The sequence below is a fragment of the Neoarius graeffei genome, chromosome 24, assembly GCF_027579695.1.
Source record: "Neoarius graeffei isolate fNeoGra1 chromosome 24, fNeoGra1.pri, whole genome shotgun sequence".
NCBI classification, from domain to species: Eukaryota; Metazoa; Chordata; class Actinopteri; order Siluriformes; family Ariidae; genus Neoarius; species Neoarius graeffei.
Genome location: NC_083592.1, coordinates 19,555,558 through 19,581,618, shown reverse-complemented (window position 1 = coordinate 19,581,618; position 26,061 = coordinate 19,555,558). Strand labels below are relative to the sequence as shown.

Genomic DNA, 26,061 nt, shown 5'->3' with positions numbered 1-26,061 from the left:
GCTCAAGCTGTGCGTGGAGGTGAGCCTGACTATCTCTAGCCGGTACCTCTCAACCTCCCGCACAAGCTCAGGTTCTTTCCCCCCCAGCGAAGTGACATTCCATGTCCCAACAGCTAGCCGCTGTGTTCGGGGATCAGATCGTCGAGGCCCCTGCCTTCGACTGCCGCCTAATCCATACTGCACCAGCCCCCTACGGCTACCTCTGTGGGTGAACCCACAGGAGGTCAGGCCCACGTCACCACTTCGGGCTGAGCCCGGCCGGGCCCCGTGGGCAAAGGCCCAGCCACCAAGCGCTCGCATACGAGCCCCAACCCCAGGCCTGGCTCCAGGGTGGGGCCCCGGTTGCGCCATACCGAGCGACGTCACGGTCCTTGATTTTTTTTTTATCCATAAGGGTTTTGGTGAACTGCTCTTGGTCTGGCCTGTCACCTAGGACCTGTCTGCCTTGGGAGACACTAACAGGGGTGTAATGCCCCCGACAACATAGCTCCTAGGATCATTCAAGCACACAAACCCCTCCAGCACAATAAGGTGGCAGTTCTAGGAGGGGTAAGAAAAGTGCAAATCAGGCAAACAGTCCAAATTGGCAGGCATAAATCAGAAGCAATAAACAAGCAGTAGGTCGGGCAAGACACAAATAGAATATCATAGGCACAGACAAAGGTGGTATCAAAAGACTAGGAACAGGAACTCAAAACAAGGCATGGCTCGGCAATGGTGTCTAAACAGCTCAATACTTCACAATCCGAGTTAATCTTTGGCATCCTTATATATGCGCACTGATTCCGCCTTAATACAGTGCGGTCAGTGTCATTAGCAGGTGTGCACACATGAATCAGTTCGCAGCACGTGCCATCCAGAGCATGCACGAGAGACAGTAGCAGGGGTTCTCAAGCTTTTCTACTTTAAGGCCCACCGATTCATACTTGTAATGAGTCAGGCCCATTAAAAAGATCCCCAATTATTTTGGCTGATCTATTCTATTAGAATCTAATAATCTATTGTAAAGCGTATTAATGGGATGCAACATAGATGGGAGCCCAAGAATTAATTAAATGCAATAAAAACAAACTGTTTTTAGTTGTAGGTATTGTACCACCCCGATTCCAAAAAATTTGGGACAAAGTACAAATTGTAAATAAAAATGGAATGCAATGATGTGGAAGTTTCAAAATTCCATATTTTATTCAGAATAGAACATAGATGACATATCAAATGTTTAAACTGAGAAAATGCATAATTTAAAGAGAAAAATTAGGTGATTTTAAATTTCATGACAACACATCTCAAAAAAGTTGGGACAAGGCCATGTTTACCACTGTGAGACATCCCCTTTTCTCTTTACAACAGTCTGTAAACGTCTGGGGACTGAGGAGACAAGTTGCTCGAGTTTAGGGATAGGAATATTAACCCATTCTTGTCTAATGTAGGATTCTAGTTGCTCAACTGTCTTAGGTCTTTTTTGTCGTATCTTCCGTTTTATGATGCGCCAAATGTTTTCTATGGGTGAAAGATCTGGACTGCAGGCTGGCCAGTTCAGTACCTGGACCCTTCTTCTACACAGCCATGATGCTGTAATTGATGCAGTATGTGGTTTGGCATTGTCATGTTGGAAAATGCAAGGTCTTCCCTGAAAGAGACGTCGTCTGGATGGGAGCATATGCTGCTCTAGAACCTGGATATACCTTTCAGCATTGATGGTGTCTTTCCAGATGTGTAAGCTGCCTATGCCACACACACTAATGCAACCCCATACCATCAGAGATGCAGGCTTCTGAACTGAGCGCTGATAACAACTTGGGTCGTCCTTTTCCTCTTTAGTCCGAATGACACGACGTCCTTGATTTCCATAAAGAACTTCAGATTTTGATTCGTCTGACCACAGAACAGTTTTCCACTTTGCCTCAGTCCATTTTAAATGAGCCTTGGCCCAGAGAAGACGTCTGCGCTTCTGGATCATGTTTAGATACGGCTTCTTTGAACTATAGCGTTTTAGCTGGCAACGGTGGATGGCATGGTGAATTGTGTTCACAGATAATGTTCTCTGGAAATATTTCTGTTAGGATTTAAAGCCATGATTTAAGTTAGTTTTATAGCTACACGTGATTTAGGATTGTTAGATTTAACCAGTCTCTTCAGTGTTGAATTTGAAATTGAAATGATTGAATGTTAGATTTAAAGCTGCATTAAGTGATTCATGTTAGTTTTATAGTTTTATAGAGTTATATTAGCCTTATTGCTACACAAGGTGTTAAGACTTTATGATTTTAATATTTTAGAGCTTTTTAAGATCCTTTATTATTTTAGACTATTACATGTACTATAACAGTGATTTTAAACTATTCCTGTGTAACCTGACCTTCGTCCAGTGGAGAAGAGACTTCTTTGTTAGACTAAACATAGTCTTTGTTTAATATGACATGATTGATCCAAGGTTTCACTCTCACACACACATATATATAAAACCCCTGTGTACTCTCGTCTCAGGAGGGACTTGCGAATAAAGATTGCGAACTAAGGATTGTGGGGTTCCTTTCTTTTTTCTGCGACTCACCCCCAGACGTCTGGGTGACATGAGGGGACTGATCTCGAGATGGAGAGGGCCAGAGATGGAAAAAAAAACCTAACAATTTCTGAGCCCATTTTGTGATTTCCAATACAGAAGCATGCCTGTATGTGATGCAGTGCCGTCTAAGGGCCTGAAGATCACGGGCACCCAGTATGATTTTCCGGCCTTGACCCTTACGCACAGAGATTCTTCCAGATTCTCTGAATCTTTTGATATTATGCACTGTAGATGATATGTTCAAACTCTTTGCAATTTTACACTGTCAAACTCCTTTCTGATATTGCTCCACTATTTGTCGGCACAGAATTAGGGGGATTGGTGATCCTCTTCCCATCTTTACTTCTGAGAGCCGCTGCCACTCCAAGATGCTCCTTTTATATCCAGTCATGTTAATGACCTATTGCCAATTGACCTAATGAGTTGCAATTTGGTCCTCCAGCTGTTCCTTTTTTGTACCTTTAACTTTTCCAGCCTCTTATTGCCTCTGTCCCAACTTTTTTGAGATGTGTTGCTGTCATGAAATTTCAAATGAGCCAATATTTGGCATGAAATTTCAAAATGTCTCACTTTCGACATTTGATATGTTATCTATTGGCCCTTTTCCACTACCCTTTTTCAGCTCACTTCAGCTCGCTTCAGCTCACTTCAGCCCGACACGGCTCGCGTTTCGACGACCAAAAACCAGCACGACTCAGCTCGTTTCAGCCCTGCTTAGCCCCTAAAACTCGCACCGTTTTGGAGTGGGGCTGAAGCGAGCCAAACCGTGCCGAGTGAGGCTAGGGGCGTGAGCAGACACTCCCCTGTGCACTGATTGGTGAGGAGGAGTGTCCTCACATGCCCACACACGCCCCGCGAGCGCGCTGGGATCTGTAAACACCGTAAACCCGGAAGAAGAATAATTACGAATTACGAGAATTTCTGAAGCCTTATGCGCCTCGCCTCATCTATACGCTCTTGCCAGTATCTCTTGGCGTTGTCGGTGACAACAAGCCACAGCACCAAGACCAGCAACACTAACGACTCCATGTCCTCCATGTTTATTGTTTACTATTCGGGTCGTGAGACTACTGCTTAAAAGATCACTGAATCAGTGACATACAGAGCATCGTGGACGAGTTCGCGGAGCGCAAGGCTCGTCGTATGCCCTTCAAATAATGCGCGCAGTAGGCTATTGATGTTTTATTATGAGCCATGTACAGTATGTCACCTAATGTTTTTTTGTTTCTGAGTTACATGTTCGTTTGAAGGACTTAATGTACAAAATAACATAGTTGCACCCCGTAGTGTTGAAATTGGTAAACACAGTGCATTCAGTGAGGTTTGCACCGCCCTCCTTTTATTTCTGACTCTTCCTGTCACCGTTGCAACCTCTGAGCGCTCATTCGTATGCCCTTCAAATAATGTGCGCAGTATAGGCTATTGATGTTTTATTATGAGCCATGTACAGTATCCTAATGTTTTTTGTTTCTGAGTTACATGTTCGTTTGAAGGACTTGATGTACTAAATAACATAGTTGCACCCGGTAGTGTTGAAATTGGTAAACACCGCAGTTGCGGACATTTTGTAGCCTAAAATGATGTTATGATAAGCTTTAATAAAGGGCCCGGTCATTTGCCCCGCCCCCGGCCCGGCTCTGACTTGTTCCGCCACTGTCACTGATGTCACTGTTTGCGCTGCTTAACGACATCACGTGACGTCCACCCACTTTCGCTAACTCCACCCAATGTGTCCACCCACTTCCAGCCAGCACGGTTCAGCGCGGTTGTAGTCGAAATGCAACTCCAACAGCCCCGCTCAGCTCGACTCGGCACGGCTCAGCCGCGTTTGTAGTGGAAAAGCGGCATATGTTCTATTGTGAATACAATATCAGTTTTTGAGATTTGTAAATTATTGCATTCCATTTTTATTTACAATTTGTACTCTGTCCCAACTTTTTTGGAATCGGAGTTGTATTTAAAACTGTTCCGATGTGCCAGAAACCAACATAAACCATGCATGCACGGCATTCTCAGTCAAAAGGGATTAATGATCCAAAAGTGGAGTCTGGTCTATTAACACAAGAACTTATTGCTATGTTTGTGTACAGCAAACAAGCAAGTTAATAAAACAAAAGTAGTACATTCAAAAGAAGTGACTATAAAAACCACTCAATGACACGTTAACAAAAGGATTTTTCCTGCGAGTTGGAAAATTATCCATGCATTGAGCTCCCTGATATCTCAAACTACATGGTGCTGCAGACATCATTCTACACAGACAAACACATGAAATCCTGGACGAGCATGCAAGCGTACAACTTTTTATATGTGGCTGGGTTAAAGATCTGGGGATCAGCGGATCAACAGCGGTAGACAGATCTAAGTGCATGAAGAGTATTTATTAGCAGGTGTGATCTCATCTCATTATCTCTAGCCGCTTTATCCTGTTCTACAGGGTTGCAGGCAAGCTGGAGCCTATCCCAGCTGACTACAGGCGAAAGGTGGGTTACACCCTGGACAAGTCACCAGGTCATCACAGGGCTGACACATAGACACAGACAACCATTCACACTCGCATTCACACCTACGGTCAATTTAGAGTCAACAGTTAACCTAACCTACATGTCTTTGGACTGTGGGGGAAACCGGAGTGCCCGGAGGAAACCCACGCGGACACGGGGAGAACATGCAAACTCCGCACAGAAAGGCCCTTGCTGGCCACGGGGCTCGAACCCAGACCTTCTTGGTGTGAGGCGACAGCGCTAACCACTACACGACCGTGCCGCCCAGCAGGTGTGATATTTACAAAAATGAAAGCAAAACAGAAAGCAGAGTATTTAAACAGCAGTATAAACATGGCTAGAAACAAACGTGACAGTGATGATACTTCGCAAATTCTATGAAAACAGCATCCTTATCTGCACATGCTGATTACGCTTAAATCAGTATCAGGTGTTTCCCATAACAACTGGGTCCCAAAAGCGCACACAACGCGCTCCATGAGCGAGCAAAGCCGCTCAAGCTGCACCAAATTCAAATGTACAAAAGGCATGACAGTCAAGTGTTCACCCGCTGTGTGACCACAACTTTTAGCTCCCATCACCATGCATTGCCACCAAAATGCCTCATTTTTATCAATAACCTATCGCAAAGCATCGTGAGCTGTAGTGTGACCGTAGCTTAATGAGGTGGCTGTGATGTCGGATGCAACTCAGCAATTGTACCCTACTATAAGTAAAAATGAGCTTCAACTTGGGGGGGATGGGAGTTGGGGGATTGCAGCCCACGAGATGGTGCTTCACGGCCAAATGGGTCCAGAAACACTGACTTACAGATCCGGAACAGTACGAGATGTAAGAGAATGATGCAATACAAAATACGACACAGAATGCATTCAGTACAACATAAAAAAATGTAGAAAATGGGCTTCAATACTTCTGACGTGTGCTCTCACTGTTCACTCAGTACCACAGACACCTATATCCATGCCACATAGCACTGTCCACCAGTTCATCAATTCTGGGAATGCATCACCAAGATCATGTCTTTGGTTCTGAACTGCACCATCCCACCATCTCCAAAACTAAGAGATCTAACAACTCTTGATGCACAATATCATAACTCAAAATTAGTTTTAGTCGCCATTGCTATCACCAAGAAAATAGTACTCATGAACTGGAAAATGAGACAAACTCAGTACATCATTATGGACTCAATTACAGAACACATCTTACATGAAAAAAAAGAAAGCTTATTTAAAAAAAAAAAAGTCCAAGTATTTTTTGCAAACCTGGAAACCAATTACTTCCTTTCTAAATTTGCCTGTGAACTAACGCCAGTCCGACATGCTCATGCACATGCAGATACACATACTAACATACACCCTGCTCCGCATGCACACAAAAACATCCTCTTACTTTATAACCACAATTCACTAATTTGTCTGTCATCTTGATTTTTCTTTCTCTTCTTTCACTTGAAATACAAATTGCGTCACAAAAGGAAAATATACCAAATTTTTATAGTAAACTGGAATTACTTCATAGAAATACTCCAACCATAATGCAACCTCAAAGCCATGCTGGTTGCACAGCAGCATACAGAATAAAGTGTTCTCCCCCAACTCCTCCTCTTAACCATATGCAATAAAAATGTCCTTGTACACTCAAATACAAAAATATCCTTATGTCCACACAGGTGCGCGCGCATGCATGTATAATAATAATAATATTATTATTATATTGTTTGCTTTCTTAAGTATGGGGCCAGTTGAGCTGATGCTCTGCCGTCTCCCAGCTGTTTGCTTGGCGAGTGGGAACTGGTGTGGGCATGGGGCGACTGGTGGTGCGCATTGCTCCAACTGGCGGCTCAGATGAGCCTGACTGGGGCGGTGCGTGGGCTGGTGGGGCTGGACACCAACATCTGGCAGATTCTATTATTATTCATATAATACTACTACTAATAAATCATAATAATATTAGGAAGAAGAAGAAGAAAAAAGGAGAAAAATCCTGAGTGAGAAGAACAATTTGCACCAGCGCTGCTTGTGCAAATTCACTACTGCTTTCTTTTGTATTTTTTTCTATACCATCCTAAATTTAGAGAGGTAGAGAAGGGTGGAAAGAGAATTTTATATATACACATACACACATACACAGGGCGGCGCGGTGGTGTAGTGGTTAGCGCTGTCGCCTCACAGCAAGAAGGTCTGGGTTCGAGCCCCGTGGTTGGCGAGGGCCTTTCTGTGTGGAGTTTGCATGTTCTCCCCGTGTCCGCGTGGGTTTCCTCCGGGTGCTCCGGTTTCCCCCACAGTCCAAAGACATGCAGGTTAGGTTAACTGGTGACTCTAAATTGACCGTAGGTATGAATGTGAGTGTGAATGGTTGTCTGTGTCTATGCATCAGCCCTGTGATGACCTGGCGACTTGTCCAGGGTGTACCCCGCCTTTTGCCCGTAGTCAGCTGGGATAGGCTGCAGCTTGCCTGCGACCCAGTAGAACAGGATAAAGTGGCTAGAGATAATGAGATGACATACATACATACATGCATACATGTATATACAGTTAGGTCCATAAATATTTGGACAGAGACAACATTTTTCTAATTTTGGTTCTGTACATTACCACAATGAATTTTGAACAACAAAATTCAGATGCAGTTGAAGTTGAGACTTTCAGCTTTAATTCAGTAGGTTGAACAAAATGATTGCATAAAAATGTGAGGAACTAAAGCATTTTAAACACAATCCCTTCATTTCAGGGGCTCAAAAGTAATTGGACAAATTAAATAATTGTAAATAAAATGTTCATTTCTAATACTTGGTTGAAAACCCTTTGTTGGCGATGACTGCCTGAAGTCTTGAACTCATGGACATCACCAGATGCTGTGTTTCCTCCTTTGTAATGCTCTGCCAGGCCTTTACTGCAGCAGTTTTCAGTTGCTGTTTGTTTGTGGGCCTTTCTGTCTGAAGTTTAGTCTTTAACAAGTGAAATGCATGCTCAATTGGGTTGAGATCAGGTGACTGACTTGGCCATTCAAGAATATTCCACTTCTTTGCTTTAATAAACTCCTGGGTTACTTTGGCTTTATGTTTTGGGTCATTGTCCATCTGTTTTATCAAACGCCGACCAATCAGTTTGGCTACATTTGAGCACACAGTATGTCTCTGAATACCTCAGAATTCATCCGGCTGCTTCTGTCCTGTAATAAACACTAGTGACCCAGTGCCACTGGCAGCCATGCATGCCCAAGCCATCACACTGCCTCCGCCGTGTTTTACAGATGATGTGGTATGCTTTGGATCATGAGCTGTACCATGCCTTCGCCATACTTTTTTTTTCCCATCATTCTGGTAGAGGTTGATCTTGGTTTCACCTGTCCAAAGAATGTTCTTGCAGAACTGTGCTGGCTTTTTGAGATGTTTTTTAGCAAAGTCCAATCTAGCCTTTTTATTCTTGAGGCTTATGAGTGGCTTGCACCGTGCAGTGAACCCTCTGTATTTACTTTCATGCAGTCTTCTCTTTATGGTAGATTTGGATATTGATACGTCTACCTCCTGGAGAGTGTTGTTCACTTGGTTGGCTGTCATGAAGGGGCTTCTCTTCACCATGGAAATTATTCTGCGATCATCCACCACTGCTGTCTTCTGTGGGGGTCCAGGTCTTTTTGCATTGATGAGTTCACCAGTGCTTTCTTCCTTTCTTTCTCAGGATGTACCAAACTGCAGATTTTGCCACTCCTAATATTGTAGCAATTTCTCGGATGGGTTTTTCTGTTTTCGCAGCTTAAGGATGGCTTGTTTCACCTGCATGGAGAGCTCCTTTGACCGCATATTTTCTTCACAGCAAAATTTTCCAAATGCAAGCACCACACCTCAAACTCCAGGCCTTTTATCTGCTTAATTGAGAATTACACAACGAAGGAATTGCCCACACCTGCCCATGACATGAAATAGCCTTTGAGTCAACTGTCCAATTACTTTTGGTCCCTTTAAAAACAGGGTGGCACATGTTAAGGAGCTGAAACTCCTAAACCCTTCATCCAATTTTAATTTGGATACCCTCAAATGAAAGCTGAAAGTATGGACTTTATGTCCATTATATAACTAGAACTTGAATATGTTTCAGTAAACAGGTAAAAAAACAAAATGTGTGTCACAGCACAAATTATATATACATTTTTATATATACACAAGGAGTGGCATATATATGGACCTACAGTGGTGCTTGAAAGTTTGTGAACCCTTTAGAATTTTCTATATTTCTCCATAAATATGGCCTAAAACATCATCAGATTTTCACACAAGTCCTAAAAGTAGATAAAGAGAACCCAGTTAAACAAATGAGACAAAAATATTATACTTGGTCATTTATTTATTGAGGAAAATGATCCAATATGACATATCTGTGAGTGGCAAAAGTATGTGAACCTCTAGGATTAGCAGTTAATTTGAAGGTGAAATTAGAGTCAGGTGTTTTCAATCAATGGGATAACAGTTAGGTGTGAGTGGGCACCCTGTTTTATTTAAAGAACAGGGATCTATCGAAGTCTGATCTTCACAACACACGTTTGTGGAAGTGTATCATGGCACGAACAAAGGAGATTTCTGAGGACCTCAGAAAAAGCGTTGTTGATGCTCATCAGGCTGGAAAAGGTTACAAAGCCATCTCTAAAGAGTTTGGACTCCACCAATCCACAGACAGACAGACTGTGTACAAATGGAGGAAATTCAAAACCATTGTTACCCTCCCCAGGAGTAGTCGACCAACAAAGATCACTCCAAGAGCAAGGCGTGTAATAGTCTGCGAGGTCACAATGGACCCCAGGGTAACTTCTAAGCAACTGAAGGCCTCTCTTACATTGGCTAATGTTAATGTTCATGAGTCCACCATCAGGAGAACACTGAACAACAATGGTGTGCATGGCAGGGTTGCAAGGAGAAAGCCACTGCTCTCTAAAAAGAACATTGCTGCTCGTCTGCAGTTTGCAAAAGAGCACGTGGACAAGCCAGAAGGCTATTGGAAAAATGTTTTGTGGATGGATGAGACCAAAATAGAACTTTTTGGTTTAAATGAGAAGCGTTATGTTTGGAGAAAGGAAAACACTGCATTCCAGCATAAGAACCTTATCCCATCTGTGAAACATGATGGTGGTAGTATCATGGTTTGGGCCTGTTTTGGTGCATCTGGGCCAGGACAGCTTGCCATCATTGATGGAACAATGAATTCTGAATTATACCAGCGAATTCTAAAGGAAAATGTCAGGACATCTGTCCATGAACTGAATCTCAAGAGAAGGTGGGTCATGCAGCAAGACAACGACCCTAAGCACACAAGTCATTCTACCAAAGAATGGTTAAAGAAGAATAAAGTGAATGTTTTGGAATGGCCAAGTCAAAGTCCTGACCTTAATCCAATCGAAATGTTGTGGAAGGACCTGAAGCGAGCAGGTCATGTGAGGAAACCCACCAACATCCCAGAGTTGAAGCTTTTCTGTACAGAGCAATGGGCTAAAATTTCTCCAAGCCGGTGTGCAGGACTGATCAACAATTACCGCAAACGTTTAGTTGTAGTTATTGCTGCACAAGGGGGTCACACCAGATACTGAAAGCAAAGGTTCACATACTTTTGCCACTCACAGATATGTAATATTGGATCATTTTCCTCAATAAATAAATGGCCAAGTATAATATTTTTGTCTCATTTGTTTAACTGGGTTCTCTTTATCTACTTTTAGGACTTGTGTGAAAATCTGATGATGTTTTAGGCCATATTTATGGAGAAATATAGAAAATTCTAAAGGGTTCACAAACTTTCAAGCACCACTGTAACTGTATATACATATACGTGTGTGTATATATAAAACACACACACACACACACACACACACACACACACACACACACACACTAGTGTGTGTGTGTGTCTATGTATATACTAGTGCATCTCAAAAAATTAGAATATTGTGAAAAAGTTCAATATTTTCCATCAGTTATTTAAGAAAGTGAAAAATGTTATACATTATAGACTCATTACACAAACTAAAATGTTTCAAGCATTTTTCTATTTTAATTTTAATCAGTATGGCATACAGTACAAAAACATTAAAAAAAACCCATCTCAAAATATTAGAATATTTCATTTTGAGTTTGAGTAAAACAGTATGAACACAGTGTATTTCTCGGTCTAGTTCAGTACACACAACCACAATCATGGGGAAGACTGCTGACTTGACTGTTGTCCAGAAGATGATCACTGATGCCCTCCACAAGGAGGGTAAGCCACAAAAGGTCATTGCTGAAAAGGGTGGCTGGAAAAGGTGCACAAGCAACAGGGATGGCCGCAGTCTTGAGAGGCTTGTCAAGAAAAGTTGATTCAAGAACTTGGGAGAGCTTCACAAGGAGTGGACTGAGGCTGGTGTCAGTGTATCAAGACCCATCATGAACAGACATCTTCAAGAAAGGGGATACAACTTTCGCATTCCTAATATCAAGCTACTCCTGAGCCAGAGACAATGTCAGAAGTGTCTTATCTGGGTTAAGGAGAGAAAGAAATGGACTGTTGCTCAGTGGTCCAAAGTCCTCTTTTCAGATGAAAGTACATTTTGCATTTAATTTGGAAATCACGGTTCTAGAGTCTGGAGGAAGAGTGGAGAGGCACAGAATCCAAGGTGTTTGAAGCCCAGTGTGACGTTTCCACAGTCTGTGATGATTTGGGGTGCCATGTCATCTGCTGGTGTTGGTCCACTCTATTTTATCAAGTCCAAAGTCAACAGAGCCATCTACCAGGAGATTTTAGAGCACTTCATGCTTCCATCTGCTGATGAGCTTTTTGGAGACGTCTGTGAAGATTTTCAATCATCCAGGTCATAGTAAACTGTGGGTGGTAACTGGACTTGCTTGAAAATTCTTGAAAACGTTTCACCTCTCGTCCAAAAGGCTTCCTCAGTTTTGTCTGACTAATAGGGAGTATCAGATATTTATCTTCTCCTGGATCAGAATCAGAATTCTGATGACCAGCTCATCTAAGGTGTCATTGAGGCATCATGTTGGTGTGGGTCACTGGAGGCTAGGTGTGAATGGCGAGTCATTAGGGTGATCAAAGGATTGCCCGTTAGGGTGATCAATGGCAATCTGACTCTCTCTGTCCTCCTGTGAGTCACCGAAAACAGCTGGGTCCTGGCGTACACCCAGCCGTCTGGGAAAAGTGTCCAAGACTGCCTTGTAGATGTTTGACAAATGATGTCTTAGACCCCCACCTCTGTTCAGTGATGGCTGTTCCAGGTTGACAAAAATGGCTTCTTTAACTCCTCGCTCATACCAACGATCCTCTCTGGCTAAAATGCGTACGTTACAATCCTGAAATGAGTGTCCTTTGTTGTTAAGATGAATGTAGACAGCCGAGTCCTGGCCTGAGGAGCTGGCTCTCCTGTGTTGGGCCAAGCGCCTGTATAGCGGTTGTTTCGTCTCCTCAATATACAAATCCGTGCAATCATCACTGCACTGAATTGCATACACTACGTTGTCCTGTTTGTGTCTGGGTATTCTGTCCTTAGGGTGGACCAGTTTCTGCTTCAGGGTGTTACTGGGTCTGAAATGTACCAGAATGTTGTGTTTGTAGAAGATCCTCCTGAGTTTCTCGGATAGACCAGAAATGTAGGGAATGACAATGTTATTGCGTTTGTTCCTGTTATCATCCTTGTCAGTTATGTTCCTTTTTATGCTCTTTAGGAAAGCCCAGTTGGGATAACCGCAATTCTGAAGTGCTTTCTTGATATGATTCTGCTCCTTCTCTTTTCCCTCTAATGTTGTAGGAATGTTCTGAGTCCTGTGTTGCAAGGTCCTAATGACCCCCAATTTATGTTCCAGTGGGTGGTGAGAGTCGAAAAGTAGGTACTGGTCTGTATGTGTGGGTTTCCAGTAGACCTCGATAGTAAGGCTTCTGTCTTGTCTAATGTGTACATCACAATCCAAGAAGGCTAGATTATTCCCACTGACATCCTCCTGAGTAAAGCTGATGTTGCTATCCACTGCACTGATGTGTTTTGAGAAAGCTTCCACCTCATGGATTTTGATTTTAACCCAGGTATCATCCACGTATCTAAACTAATGGCTGGGAGCAACTCCTGCAAAAGTGGTCAAAACTATATGTTCCACTTCCTCCATGTACCGTATAAATTGGCCACAATAGGGGACACTGGTAATCCCATGGTGCATCCATGCTTCTGTCTGTAGAAACTTTCATTAAACTGGAAATAAGTGGTAGTCAGGCAGAGGTCAAACAGGGTGCAAATCTGATCCGTGGTGAGTTTCGTTCTATCCAGTAAGGAGCTATCCTGAAGGAGTCGTTTTCTTACAGATCCGACTGCTTCTGTGGTGGGAATGCAGGTGAACAGAGACCCCCTAAATACCCCCCCCCCAAAAAAAGAGCCTACTTCAACAGTATATTACAAATTTCACACTTATGAATTGACAGTTTTACCAATAGTATAGCCAACTCACTCATTGTTCATAACTTAAAGTGCCATTCCACCATTGGATGTATTCTTTGGCATAAAATACAATATATTTTATGACAACATGACTAGACAGAGAAATCTTTTAGCTTCAAAATGATATATCAAACATAATTTTTTGACAACGACAAGTATATTAATTTTGCGACCAAAGTCACCTACCCTTTTAATTTCCGCACAGTAGTGAAACGTGATGTCATCGGCAGGTTCCCCTTCTTGTGTACCACGTCACGTGTGACGTGGCACAGATTATCAGCAATGGCGGATAGAACGTGATTTCCACTTGTCGATTGCTGTGCCGATATTCACCATCGACCATCTCCTTTGGGCATCACTTGCTATTTTCCTTCACTTCTTTTCCGAAGCTGACAATCGCGTTCTATCCGCCATTGCTGATAATCTGTGCCACGTCACACGTGACATGGTACACAAGAAGGGGAACCTGCCGATGACATCACGTTTCACTACCGCGCGGAAATTAAAAGGGCAGGTGACTTTGGTTGCAAAATTAATATACTTGTCGTTGTCAAAAATTATGTTTGATATATCATTTTGAAGCTAAAAGATTTCTCTGTCTAGTCATGTTGTCATAAAATATATTGTATTTTATGCCAAAAAAATACATCCAATGGTGGAATGGCACTTTAATGGGAAGAATGGTGCTGCTTATTCTGACACATCAGTGGAGCAATGTCTAGCTCCAAACTGGACAGTTTTAATCTCATATTGGGGGCCACATTGATCCAGTTGCACTGCTTTGTTTTCTGAAACAAAGAATGAACATGTCTTTGCACTTTGTCCTTGCTTGTGTCGGATGTTTCTTGTGCTTTTCTTTTGACTGACCTGGTCTTCAGCCACCAATCCATTATCTTTTTGACAGTTTGATGCCAAGTCTAATTTGGTTACTCGTACTTTCTCCGCATTCCACATTCCCTCCACATTCTGAGGGGATGTTGATATGAAAATGTAACCTGAATTGACATAGCAATAGGCAGTGTCGCAAAACTGTTGGCTTGCCTAACGTTAGACAAATTCAAATAATAAGCTACTATTTGAATTTACATAGGACTTTTCAATATAGAAAACAGCTCATCTGTGCTACTCATAACTTTGCTTTTGGAGTCACATAGGTGATTTGAGAAGCACTGATAAAACATATTTTACGACATCAACTTGCGGACCACACTTAGAGAAACAATGATATAGGTACAGATCACTAACCAGAGCAGTCTTTGTGAATGAAGCTCTGGACAGCTGTGCATGAATTATAAACCCTCTTTCAAAGTAGATGACATTTTTCTTCTCATCAACTTGACTGAAAATCAAAGTCAGCTGGATTAGGTTTATACATTAAATAACATGACAAGACATGTCTAAGTGTCTGCACTTGTGTTTTGACATATTTACTTAGGGGTTTCCTTTAATTTGTCACCCACCTGTACATGTACATACATACACACGATATTTTCAGAAATTTTTTCTTACATCAGGTAGCCTTGGAATCTGGATAAGCCTTTTGAAGTACATCATGTCTCTTGCTTTATTAAAAAATGTCTTGAGACTGAAAAAAAAAGTGCACAAATAAATGCCTAAATACAGTGGCTTCACCATAAAATATTCCTTTATGTGCAACCTCTGAATTTGAGTTTAGACTGCCAGAACATTCAAAATATTAGACAAAAATGTAAAAGGACAAAAAACATTTCAGTTCGCAAGTACCAAAAATAGTTTAATGCACCATGCATTGCATCAGAAACTAACATTTAATTCCCTCTAGCCATTAAAGGTCTATAACTGAGCAGCTGAGGGTTAAGGGTTTTGCTCAAAGACCCAGCAGTGGCAGTTTGGTGCTGCTGAGATTTGACCTCAACATTCCAAGCAGAAGTCCAATGTCTTAAATATCTAAATTGATCTACCCACTGCCTTGGAGTCCATCATCTGGCTTTGCTGAAACATACAGCATCTTGCTAAAGTATTCACCCCTTGGTGCTTTTTTTTTGTATTACATCCTGGAATTAAATTTTTTTTGTGAGGTGGGGATGGGAGACAGAAGAAAAATTACTAGAAATTCCCTCAGTGTAGCTTTATCAGTATGTTTAGGGTTATTGTCCAGTCTCAAAACTGTCTGACACAGGTTTTCCTCAAGAACTGTATTCCATCCTCAAGTATTCCATCCTCAAGTATTTAGTGCTATCCATCTTTCCTTCAATCTTAACCTTTCCACTCCCTGCAGATGAAAAACAGCCCCATAGCATGATGCTGCCACTACCATGCTTCACTGTGGGGATGGTATTCTTGGGATGATGGTAAATGTTGGGTTTGCACCACACACAGCATTTCCCAGGAAAAAACACCAAGGGGTTACTAATACTTATAGCTTAGTCTGGCTAACGCGACTGCAAAGCTCTACGAGCTACTGGTCTGGCCAAGATATTAAGCCCAACCATTTCCCAAAGTGCGTGCTTGACCCGCCTCCCTGAAATGCCTCAGTTTGCTACTGATCGAAGCCAGAAAAGGATGTGACGAAGCTTAAACCAATCACATCACTCTTTCCTCTGACGTATGCGACGCGACGGGGCTAACTGGTAGATTAAACTCTTACCGAAGGGAGCAAGGCGAAAACGTCCTTCCTTTCAATAAATACCTCCAGGGCTGCTCTTTGCTCCGTTTTCAATGAGAACTTCCCATTGAATGCTTTCAATACAGCATCTACCGCTGTGTTAAAGGCTTGCCGCTGCTCCATGTTCGTGATGTGAATGAAGCGCTTCCGGCATAGATTCTGTAAACAATCTGTGGCTTCCGGTCGCAGTTCTACTACGTCACTGCCTTGAACACGCCTCTACCCAGGGCCGTTGGAGATGTTCAAAGTTGATTGGTTCCCGATTTTTCGGGAGCTTGGAAGAGCTGGAGATAGCTTGCCTGGCCAGACTAAGCTTGCAACAGGCCCTCGTGTTGCGTCACGCTTAGGATGGGCGGGCCCAGGCTACTTATAGCTGTATATGTAATAGCAATGACTATAATTTTTTTTTTTTCAGTGACAAAATTGAGAATATTAGACAGAAACCTGACCTTGATCTCCGAGTTGTCCATCCCTCAGCCATTATCAAACTTACTTGCTTGCTCCTTACAGCATCACTGACCATAAATATTTTTCTGGCTCTGCTCCAAGCCTGCTCTTTTCTCTATACATGCTATCCTTGGATATAGTTATTCAAACAGTTTTATCTTCCACTGTTATGTCAGTGACACACAGCTATATCTTTCAGCAAAGCCAGATGACAGACATCAGCTGAATAAAAGTGGGGAATGTGTAAAAGACAGTACACACGGGATGCGGAGTAACTTCATCTTACTTACCACAGGTCTAGAGAAGTGAGCTTTCTGATTTTGGGGCAGAAGTCATGTTCTTGAATATAAATACCAGCCCTAATTTCAATAATTACAGTCCAAGTCTCAGAATTATTGTACTTAGCTAAAACAAGAAAATACCAGAAGTTTTGTTTATCAGGGCTCGACAATAAGGGCTGCCTGATTGCCCGGGGCAAGTGAAACATGCATTCGGGCAAGTGGGATGTGTCCCTGATGAATCCCAACTGGGCAAGTTGGAATGAGCATATACTACGAACTAGCACCACAAAAATTTGGCTTTTTGATCTTTTATTTCAGTTCTTAAAAGCATCCCTCACTATGTATCTGCCATTATATCTTAGTTGTTTCTTAGTCTCAGTTTCATTTACTGCTTTGCAAGTTATTTTATATACCCCCGCTGTTGTATCGTATGCGTACTGTTTATAGACCCCTTGTGCATGACATCACGCATCACGTGATAATTACAACTGGGATCAGACAGACACCATCTTTCATGAAAGCAAGGCTTAATCTGTCTTCAATATGGTTCATTTTTGCGCTGTTTTTGCTTGTTCAAACACAGAAATAGATAAAAAGACATTACCGTCTCCCCGCTACCAAGAAAAACGTTAACAAATAGAAGCAAATGCTTCAAGAACAACAAGGAAGTGAGTAGTTAAAGAATACAAAAAGAGAGGCGCTAAGCCTGAAAACTCCAGAGAAATTCACGACTGTATTTAAAATGTATTTTTAAGTTCGTTTCTTAGACAAGGATTTTAAGATCGTTACCTTGTTAACAGTTTCAGCGTGAATCTTCCGCCTTCCTCAGAACTGTCACCAGATGTCAGGTGGTGACGTCCTTATCAGCTGATTTTACGTTACAGAGGCGTGAGCGTCCCGCCCTATTTGACAGGTAGTTCACGCCTCCTGCTGTCAGGTCGCTCCCCCAGGACGGCGCTCCAGGTGTGCGACAGCGCATACGCTCCCTCATCCCGGTTTATCGTCCTTTGTGCCCGCTTGCGTATCTCCACTGCCTCTAAAATCCAACGCTGGTATCTATTTTCTTCAGCGCGAATGACTCTGGCCTCTTCCCAATTCATTATGTGATTTTGTCGTTTGCAGTGGTCTGAAATGGCTGATTTTAGGTTTTCTTGGTGTGCTTTTTCTTTTTCGGATCTTGTGTGTCTTTTTGTTGTTTCTTTCTCACATTCTATTTGCTGTTCTTTCCTTCGTGTATGGAAGCATCCGCCCGTTTCACCAATATAGACTTTGTTACATGAACGGCAAGGGATTTCATAGATGACATTGCATTTGTTGTCCGGTTGTATTTTGTCTTTGGGGTGAACTAGCAACTGTTGGAGGTTCTCATATGGTTTGACCGGGGTGTTATGGTATTTCCTCATGGATCGTTGGATGCGTTCTGTGACTCCTTTTATGTATGGTAGTGTGATAAAGCCCCGGTTTGTTTTTTCGGTGTTTTTTCTTGTTTGCTTTTTTCCTTTGTGTCTGTAGTTTCCCTTTTCAGATTGCCCACGATGGATATTGGCAGTTTTTTAATGCCTGTTGGATGTGTTGGTCCTCCTCCTGTCTGTCTTTCTCCTCTGTGATGTTCTGTGTTTGGTCGTATAGTGTTCTGATTACTGACATTTTGTGAGCGATGGGATGCTCAGATGTCCAGAGAAGATATTGGTCTGTGTGTGTAGGTTTTCTGTATGTTGTAATAGAATTACAACATGTTCCCTTCTTCTGTGTGGTGTATTTTTAGGTCCAAAAAAGCTATTGTCTTGTCAGTTTCCTCTTCGTATGTGAATTTGATGTTGCCTGTCTTGTCTATGGAGTTTAGGTAGTTCAGCAGGAGGCGTGAACTACCTGTCAAATAGGGCAGGACGCTCACGCCTCCGTAACGTTAAATCAGCTGATAAGGCACGTCACCACCTGACATCTGGTGACAGTTCTGAGGAAGGCGGAAGATTCACGCTGAAACTGTTAACAAGGTAAACTTGTTAACTTAAAAATACTTAAATAGTCAGACAATGAATTTCCACTACATATTAAGAATAAGTTATGGAGAAGATTGTGCCAAAGAGGTACGCTACCTGGAAAAACTACGGAAAAAACCGGCACGACAAAGAAACCATCTCCGTTTCAATCTCCGCTGCCGGGACGAGGGCATCATCCCAGCAAGCCTCTACATCAAAAATCCAATTCCAACAAGAAACGCGGAAAGGACCATCGAAAAAGCGCGAATGACTCTGGTAAGAGAAAGAATCAGATGCACGACAAACAAAATCAACAATTTAAACACAGAAATAGCACAACGAACAAGATTTCAAACGCCGGTTCAAACTCAGCAGTGACATGGAAAAAAATATGGAAGAGCATCTGAATATAATACAAGAACAAGAGTTCTCAAAAACAAAAACACGCCACATTAAAAAACTGAATAGGCTTATCAGAAAAAAGAAACAAAATAAACGCAAGGACAAGCAAATAAACAAAAAATGGATTTGCAACCTGTGTAAACACACACTAACAACAGCAGAACGCACTATACTCTCACGGGGCCTTAACTATGACATTACACCAAATAGAATCCCACACGAAGAATTCATATTGGCTACGGAACTAGCATGCAACATTATACAGGACCAAGGACAGAAGGCCGCATTAAGGAACGAAGTAGTAGGTATCCTCACCTCAGCTAAACTGCCATCCAGAAACACAACTAAACAGGAAATGGAAGCCATCAGAACACTCGCAAAGAACAACAAAATAATATTACCGGCTGACAAAGGGAGGACCACGGTTATCCTGGACACTACTCAATACGAAAAACAAATGAATGAAATGCTCACGGACCCAAACACATATGAAGTACTCAAAAAAGACCCGACGGAGGAAAAAGAAAAAAAAGACTGAAGCTATTACTTAAACTGTTACTAGACGACAACAAAATCGATAAACAAACATACAACCACCTCATCCCCACAGCAAACATCACCCCCCGGATATACGGCACACCGAAAATTCATAAACCCGGAGCACCACTAAGACCCATTGTAGACAGCATAGGATCAGTTACCTACAACCTTTCTAAGGCACTTGCAGACATAATCAAACCATTCCTCGGACTTACGGAATAGCACTGCAAAAATTCAAAACAACTGACGAAAGAATTAAAGGAAATCAAGGTAAAAAAGGATGAAATCTTCGTATCACATGACGTCATATCCCTCTTTACAAAAACACCGGTCACAAACACATTCAACATAGTAGAAAACCAGTTAAAAGCAGACAAAACCCTGAAAAAACGCACAAAACTTACAGCGCAGGATATAACAAAACTGTTACATTTCATTTCGACTTCCACATATTTCCAATTCAGAGGCACAATTTACAGACAAAAAGAGGGATTTGCAATGGGGGACCCGCTATCTGCCACTCTATGCAACTTTTTCATGGAGGATCTGGAAACCCGAACCATAGAAACGGCACCAGACGACTGCAAACCCATTTTCTGGAAACAATACGTTGATGACATCCTCGAAATAACCAAAACAGGCCACACACAACAACTCATGGATCACCTAAACTCCATAGACAAGACAGGCAACATCAAATTCACATACGAAGAGGAAACGGACAAGACAATAGCTTTTTTGGACCTAAAAATACACCACACAGAAGAAGGGAACATTAGAATTACAACATACAGAAAACCTACACACACAGACCAATATCTTCTCTGGACATCTGAGCATCCCATCGCTCACAAAATGTCAGTAATCAGAACACTATACGACCGAACACAAAACATCACGGAGGAGAAAGACAGACAGGAGGAGGACCAACACATCCAACAGGCATTAAAAAACTGCCAATATCCATTGTGGGCAATCCAAAAAGGGAAACTACAGACACAAACAAAGGAAAAAAAAACAAACAAACAAGAAAAAACACCGAAAAAACAAACCGGGGCTTTGTCACACTACCATACATAAAAGGAGTCACAGAACGCATCCAACGATCCACGAGTAAATACCATATCAACACCCCGGTCAAACCATACAAGAACCTCCGACAGTTGCTAGTTCACCCCAAAGACAAAATACAACCGGACAACAAATGCAATGTCATCTATAAAATCCCTTGCCGTTCATGTAACAAAGTCTATATTGGTGAAACGGGCAGATGCTTCCATACACGAAGGAAAGAACAGCAAATAGAATGTGAGAAAGAAACAACAAAAAGACACACAAGATCCGAAAAAGAAAAAACACACCAAGAAAACCTAAAATCAGCCATTTCAGACCACTGCAAATGACAAAATCACATAATGAATTGGGAAGAGGCCAGAGTCATTCGCGCTGAAGAAAATAGATACCAGCGTTGGATTTTAGAGGCAGTGGAGATACGCAAGCGGGCACAAAGGACGATAAACCGGGATGAGGGAGCGTATGCGCTGTCGCACACCTGGAGGAGCGACCTGACAGCAGGAGGCGTGAACTACCTGTCAAATAGGGCGGGACGCTCACGCCTCCGTAACGTAAAATCAGCTGATAAGGCACGTCACCACCTGACATCTGGTGACAGTTCTGAGGAAGGCGGAAGATTCACGCTGAAACTGTTAACAAGGTAACGATCTTAAAATCCTTGCCTAAGAAACGAACTTAAAAATACTTAAATAGTCAGACATAATGAATTTCCACTATATATGTACTTAAAATGTATTTTACAACAACAAAGTTGGAAGTGAGGATGGAAGAGTTTGCTTAAGAATCTCATTTTATTTTTTTCTGCTCATATTCGAGTTAGCGCCTTCATGAAAATGTTTGATTTTCTTACAGGTGAAGCCACTTCCTTATTCAACACAGAAAACCCAGATTGGTTTCAAACAACTCCGGGATAAAAAAACAAAACAAAAAAAAAACAAAAACCTCAACAAGGAGTGACGTGCAATAAATCCTGAAAGAACAGAACAGATTAAGAGCAGAGAGAGCTGGAGCTTTGTTTCTGTTGTCAGAGGAACACAGTCCTGTGCAAAATATTTATACATTTTTTGTTGTTGTTGTCATTCACTTCTAGGTTTATAAAAAAAAAAAAAAAAGCCCCACACACCCACCTGCACTACTTCATGACGGACTGGCTGCGCTGATTCAATTACAGGTTGCCAGGTCTGTATAAAACAATTTTAAACTCCAACATTATCCTGTCATGACGCAGTGCATTTTTTTTTTTAAACCTAGAGGTGGATAATGATTTAAAAAAAAAAATTTCAATTCAAAAGTCTTGGCACCCTATTGTTTTCTTCATACAAACTTTGTTATAGATTTCCATTTTATGATTTCTACATCAAGTAATGAACCTACAGTCTGGGAGAGTTCCACACAAACATACTGAACTTTACAGCAGCTGCATGCATGTGAAATGGAAATAAATCGACTAAGGGAGGAAAAATTATTTTGGATAAAATTGTTATTGTCCGTTACAAGTAAAAAGTAACCAATAACCAAACTTGATGATAAACTTAATCAATAACCAAACTTCAACTCAATGTGTGATCATTTTATGTCGCAATTCACAACTATTCTATGATTTTCCTTTAAAAACAAAACAAACAAAAAAACACTTAAGCCCTGTTTATGCTCATATTCATAAATGCTTCTTCTGAACAATCCCCCAAACTGTGTTTTGTAGATTATTGGTTGAAACAAAAATCACACAAAGTAGTATACATACTATTTAAATGATACCATTTTACAGTATAAATTTTCGAGATTGCTCTCTTCTATGACTATTCTACTTGCCTGTGGAACTGATCATGGAACCGTTCACGATGGCCCTGGAGTGTATCAGCTGGTAAACCTAAGGTCCAAACCATGCATATTAACACACGTGCTACCTATGAATCATATCCAGTAGAAGGCAACCAAAAAAAGAAAAACCCACTACAAACCAATAAATATGAAATTCGCATTTAAATTTTTAAACAAGAAAGGTACCAAAAGGCTCACAGGCATGTAACTTGAATAGCAGCTTGACAGTGTAGTGATACAGGTGACTACAGTCCTGTATGACCTGAATAAGCGGCGCTAGTTTACACTGCCCTGCTGTCAAGGTTGAGATGGCAATGGAGGTATTGAGCTGTCGCAGGACTGAAAAAACAGAAAAAGACAAAATATAGATAACAGTGACTGCTTGTTCATAACAGCATTAGGTCACCAGTTTAATAAATATTAATCTTCAAGTTCTCATTCACAACTCCATACATCTAAATTTTCTATGAAATACCAGTTATGTTAAAATATATATATAAAAAAAGTCAGAAATTGATGTCAACTTTCTTGATGTCGCAAAATTGTGGTGCCAGTGCCCCACTCAGTTGTCAAAAAATGTGAACTGCTGCCATAATTGACGAGGCTAAATATATTCCATGGCTGCCAAAATCTTGTTTGATAGATAATGCTCTGAACTAAATCTGATAAATTTATGCAAAAAGATGCAAGTGCAGTGTGTCTCTGAAGTACAAAGCCATTTATATTGTAAGATACAGTATATTGCAAAAACTGAAGAGGAACAGGCGGTTATGGAGTGGATAATGTCCATACATGAAATATTTATGTGAAATACTTGATTCCCCATCCAAAGGCTTTAAAAAAAAAAAAAAGGAAGCAAAATGTGCATTTGTACTCTTTGTGGCTGTGTAATCACAAAGAACATTTGAAGTTCTCATAATGTGTCACTCTATAGACACCAAGCTGTAGGTGCATTTACAAACAAAACATTTCAATATTAACCAATTTTCAAGATACAAATATTAGTCAGTCAAATAGCTGGTCTTACAAGAACCAAAAGAAGTGAAGAGGATTTTAAATCAAGACCGGCTTGTTTATACTAGTAAAAAGGTAGGTGTATGGCAATTCTGGCATAACCAGAATTTTGAAGGAATTCCTGTCAAAACTTACTGCTGGCAAGGGATTGCTCATTAAAATATAGGCATACTCACCTGACTCAGCAAGACGTAGCTCTCTATCCATGTAATCAAACACCTCAACTGTAAGCTGGAAACTGAGCACAGGAAACAGAATAGTCTTATAACTCACATGTTCTTCACCAGATTAGACAGACAAATTTAGGCCTGTATTCAGGAGTTGGTGACTTACAAGCTGGCATTTTTAAAATAGTTTAGTGGCAAGCACTATGACAATAAGGTTGTACATACAGTGGTTCTTGAAAGTTTGTGAACCCTTTAGAATTTTCTATATTTCTGCATAAATATGATTTAAAACATCAGATTTTCACACAAGTCCTAAAAGTAGACAAAGAGAACCCAGTTAAACAAATGAGACAAAAATGTTATACTTGGTCATTTATTGATTGAAGAAAATTATCCAATATTATATATCTGTGAGTGGCAAAAGTATGTGAACCTTTGCTTTCAGTATCTGGTGTGACCCCCTTGTGCAGCAATAACTATAATTAAACGTTTCCGGTAACTGTTGATCAGTCCTGCACACTGGCTTGCAGGAATTTTAGCCCATTCCTCCGTACAGAACAGCTTCAACTCTGGGATGTTGGTGGGTTTCCTCACATGAACTGCTCGCTTCAGGCCACAACATTTCAATTGGATTAAGGTCAGGACTTTGACTTGGCCGTTCCAAAACATTAACTTTATTCTTCTTTAACCATTCTTTGGTAGAATGACTTGTGTACTTTGGGTCGTTGTCTTGCTGCATGACCCACCTTCTCTTGAGATTCAGTTTATGGGCAGATGTCCTGACATTTTCCTTTAGGATTCGCTGATATAATTCAGAATTCATTGTTCCATCAATGATGGCAAGCCGTCCTGGCCCAGATGCAGCAAAACAGGCCCAAACCATGATACTACCACCATGTTTCACAGATGGGATAAGGTTCTTATGCTGGAATGCATTTTTTTCCTTTCTCCAAACATAATACTTCTCATTTCAACCAAAAAGTTCTATTTTCGTCTCATCCGTCCACAAAACATTTTTCCAAAAGCCTTCTGGCTTGTCTCCGTGACCTTTAGCAAACTGCAGATGAGCAGCAATATTCTTTTTGGAGAGCAGTGGCTTTCTCCTTGCAACCCTGCCATGCACACCATTGCTGTTCAGTGTTCTCTTGATGGCGGACCCATGAACATTAACATTAGCCAATGTGAGAGAAGCCTTCAGTTGCTTAGACGTTACCCTGGGGTCCTTTGTGACCTCACCAACTATTACACACCTTGCTCTTGGAGTGATCTTTGTTGGTCGACCACTCCTGAGAAGGATTAACAATGGTCTTGAATTTCCTCCATTTGTACACAATCTGTTTGACTGTGGATTGGTGGAGTCCAAACTCTTTAGAGACGGTTTTGTAACCTTTTCCAGCCTGATGAGCATCAACAACGCTTTTTCTGAGGTCCTCAGAAATCTCCTTTGTTCGTGCCATGATACACTTCCACAAACATGTTGTGAATATCAGGCTTTGATAGATCCCTGTTCTTTAAATAAAACAGGGTGCCCACTCACACCTGATTTGAAAACACCTGACTCTAATTTCACCTTCAAATTAACTGCTAATGCTAGAGGTTTACATACTTTTGCCACTCACAGATATGTAATATTGGATCATTTTCCTCAATAAATCAGTGATCAAGTATAATATTTTTGTCTCATTTGTTTAACTGGATTCTCTATCTACTTTTAGGATGTGTGTGAAAATCTGATGTTTTAGGTCATATTTATGCAGAAATATAGAAAATTCTAAAGGGTTCACAAACTTTCAAGCACCACTGTAAAATGTCTCCATGATCTGGTTTTATAGAGAGATCACATGTACTGTGATAAACAACTATTGTCAGTTGCACTGAAAATGACTGATATGACATCCCAAGTTTTTTTAAAACCATAATTTGCTAGTCAAGCTCACGCTTTCCCTGACATACCAATAATGAAAATAATAAAATAAAACAATAATATTCATGTAGGAAGTTGCTTAACTTATGTTTCCTCTGTGTTTCAGTATTTAAACACATTAATATCACTTGCCCAGTCTATCACCTTTCCATTTACTGCACTTACTGAAAACATTAGTAGAGCTGAAGCATATTTCTATATTTTTTTCATAAAATTGCTGTAACCATGATTT

At 41.2% G+C, this 26,061-nt stretch overlaps 1 protein-coding gene across 1 annotated transcript in view; it reads right to left on the bottom strand.

Moving 5' to 3' along the window:
* Window positions 1-26,061, bottom strand: part of LOC132872216 (huntingtin-interacting protein 1-related protein-like) — a 266,642-nt gene that overhangs the window by 147,050 nt on the left and 93,531 nt on the right. Inside the window, exons 7-10 of the mRNA XM_060906869.1 lie at window positions 23,915-23,976; window positions 22,923-23,063; window positions 22,716-22,773; window positions 15,046-15,121 (exon numbers count right to left, since the gene is read on the bottom strand). Of these exons, the coding sequence (XP_060762852.1) occupies window positions 15,046-15,121; window positions 22,716-22,773; window positions 22,923-23,063; window positions 23,915-23,976 (337 nt within the window). The remainder of the gene's footprint in view (window positions 1-15,045; window positions 15,122-22,715; window positions 22,774-22,922; window positions 23,064-23,914; window positions 23,977-26,061) is intronic.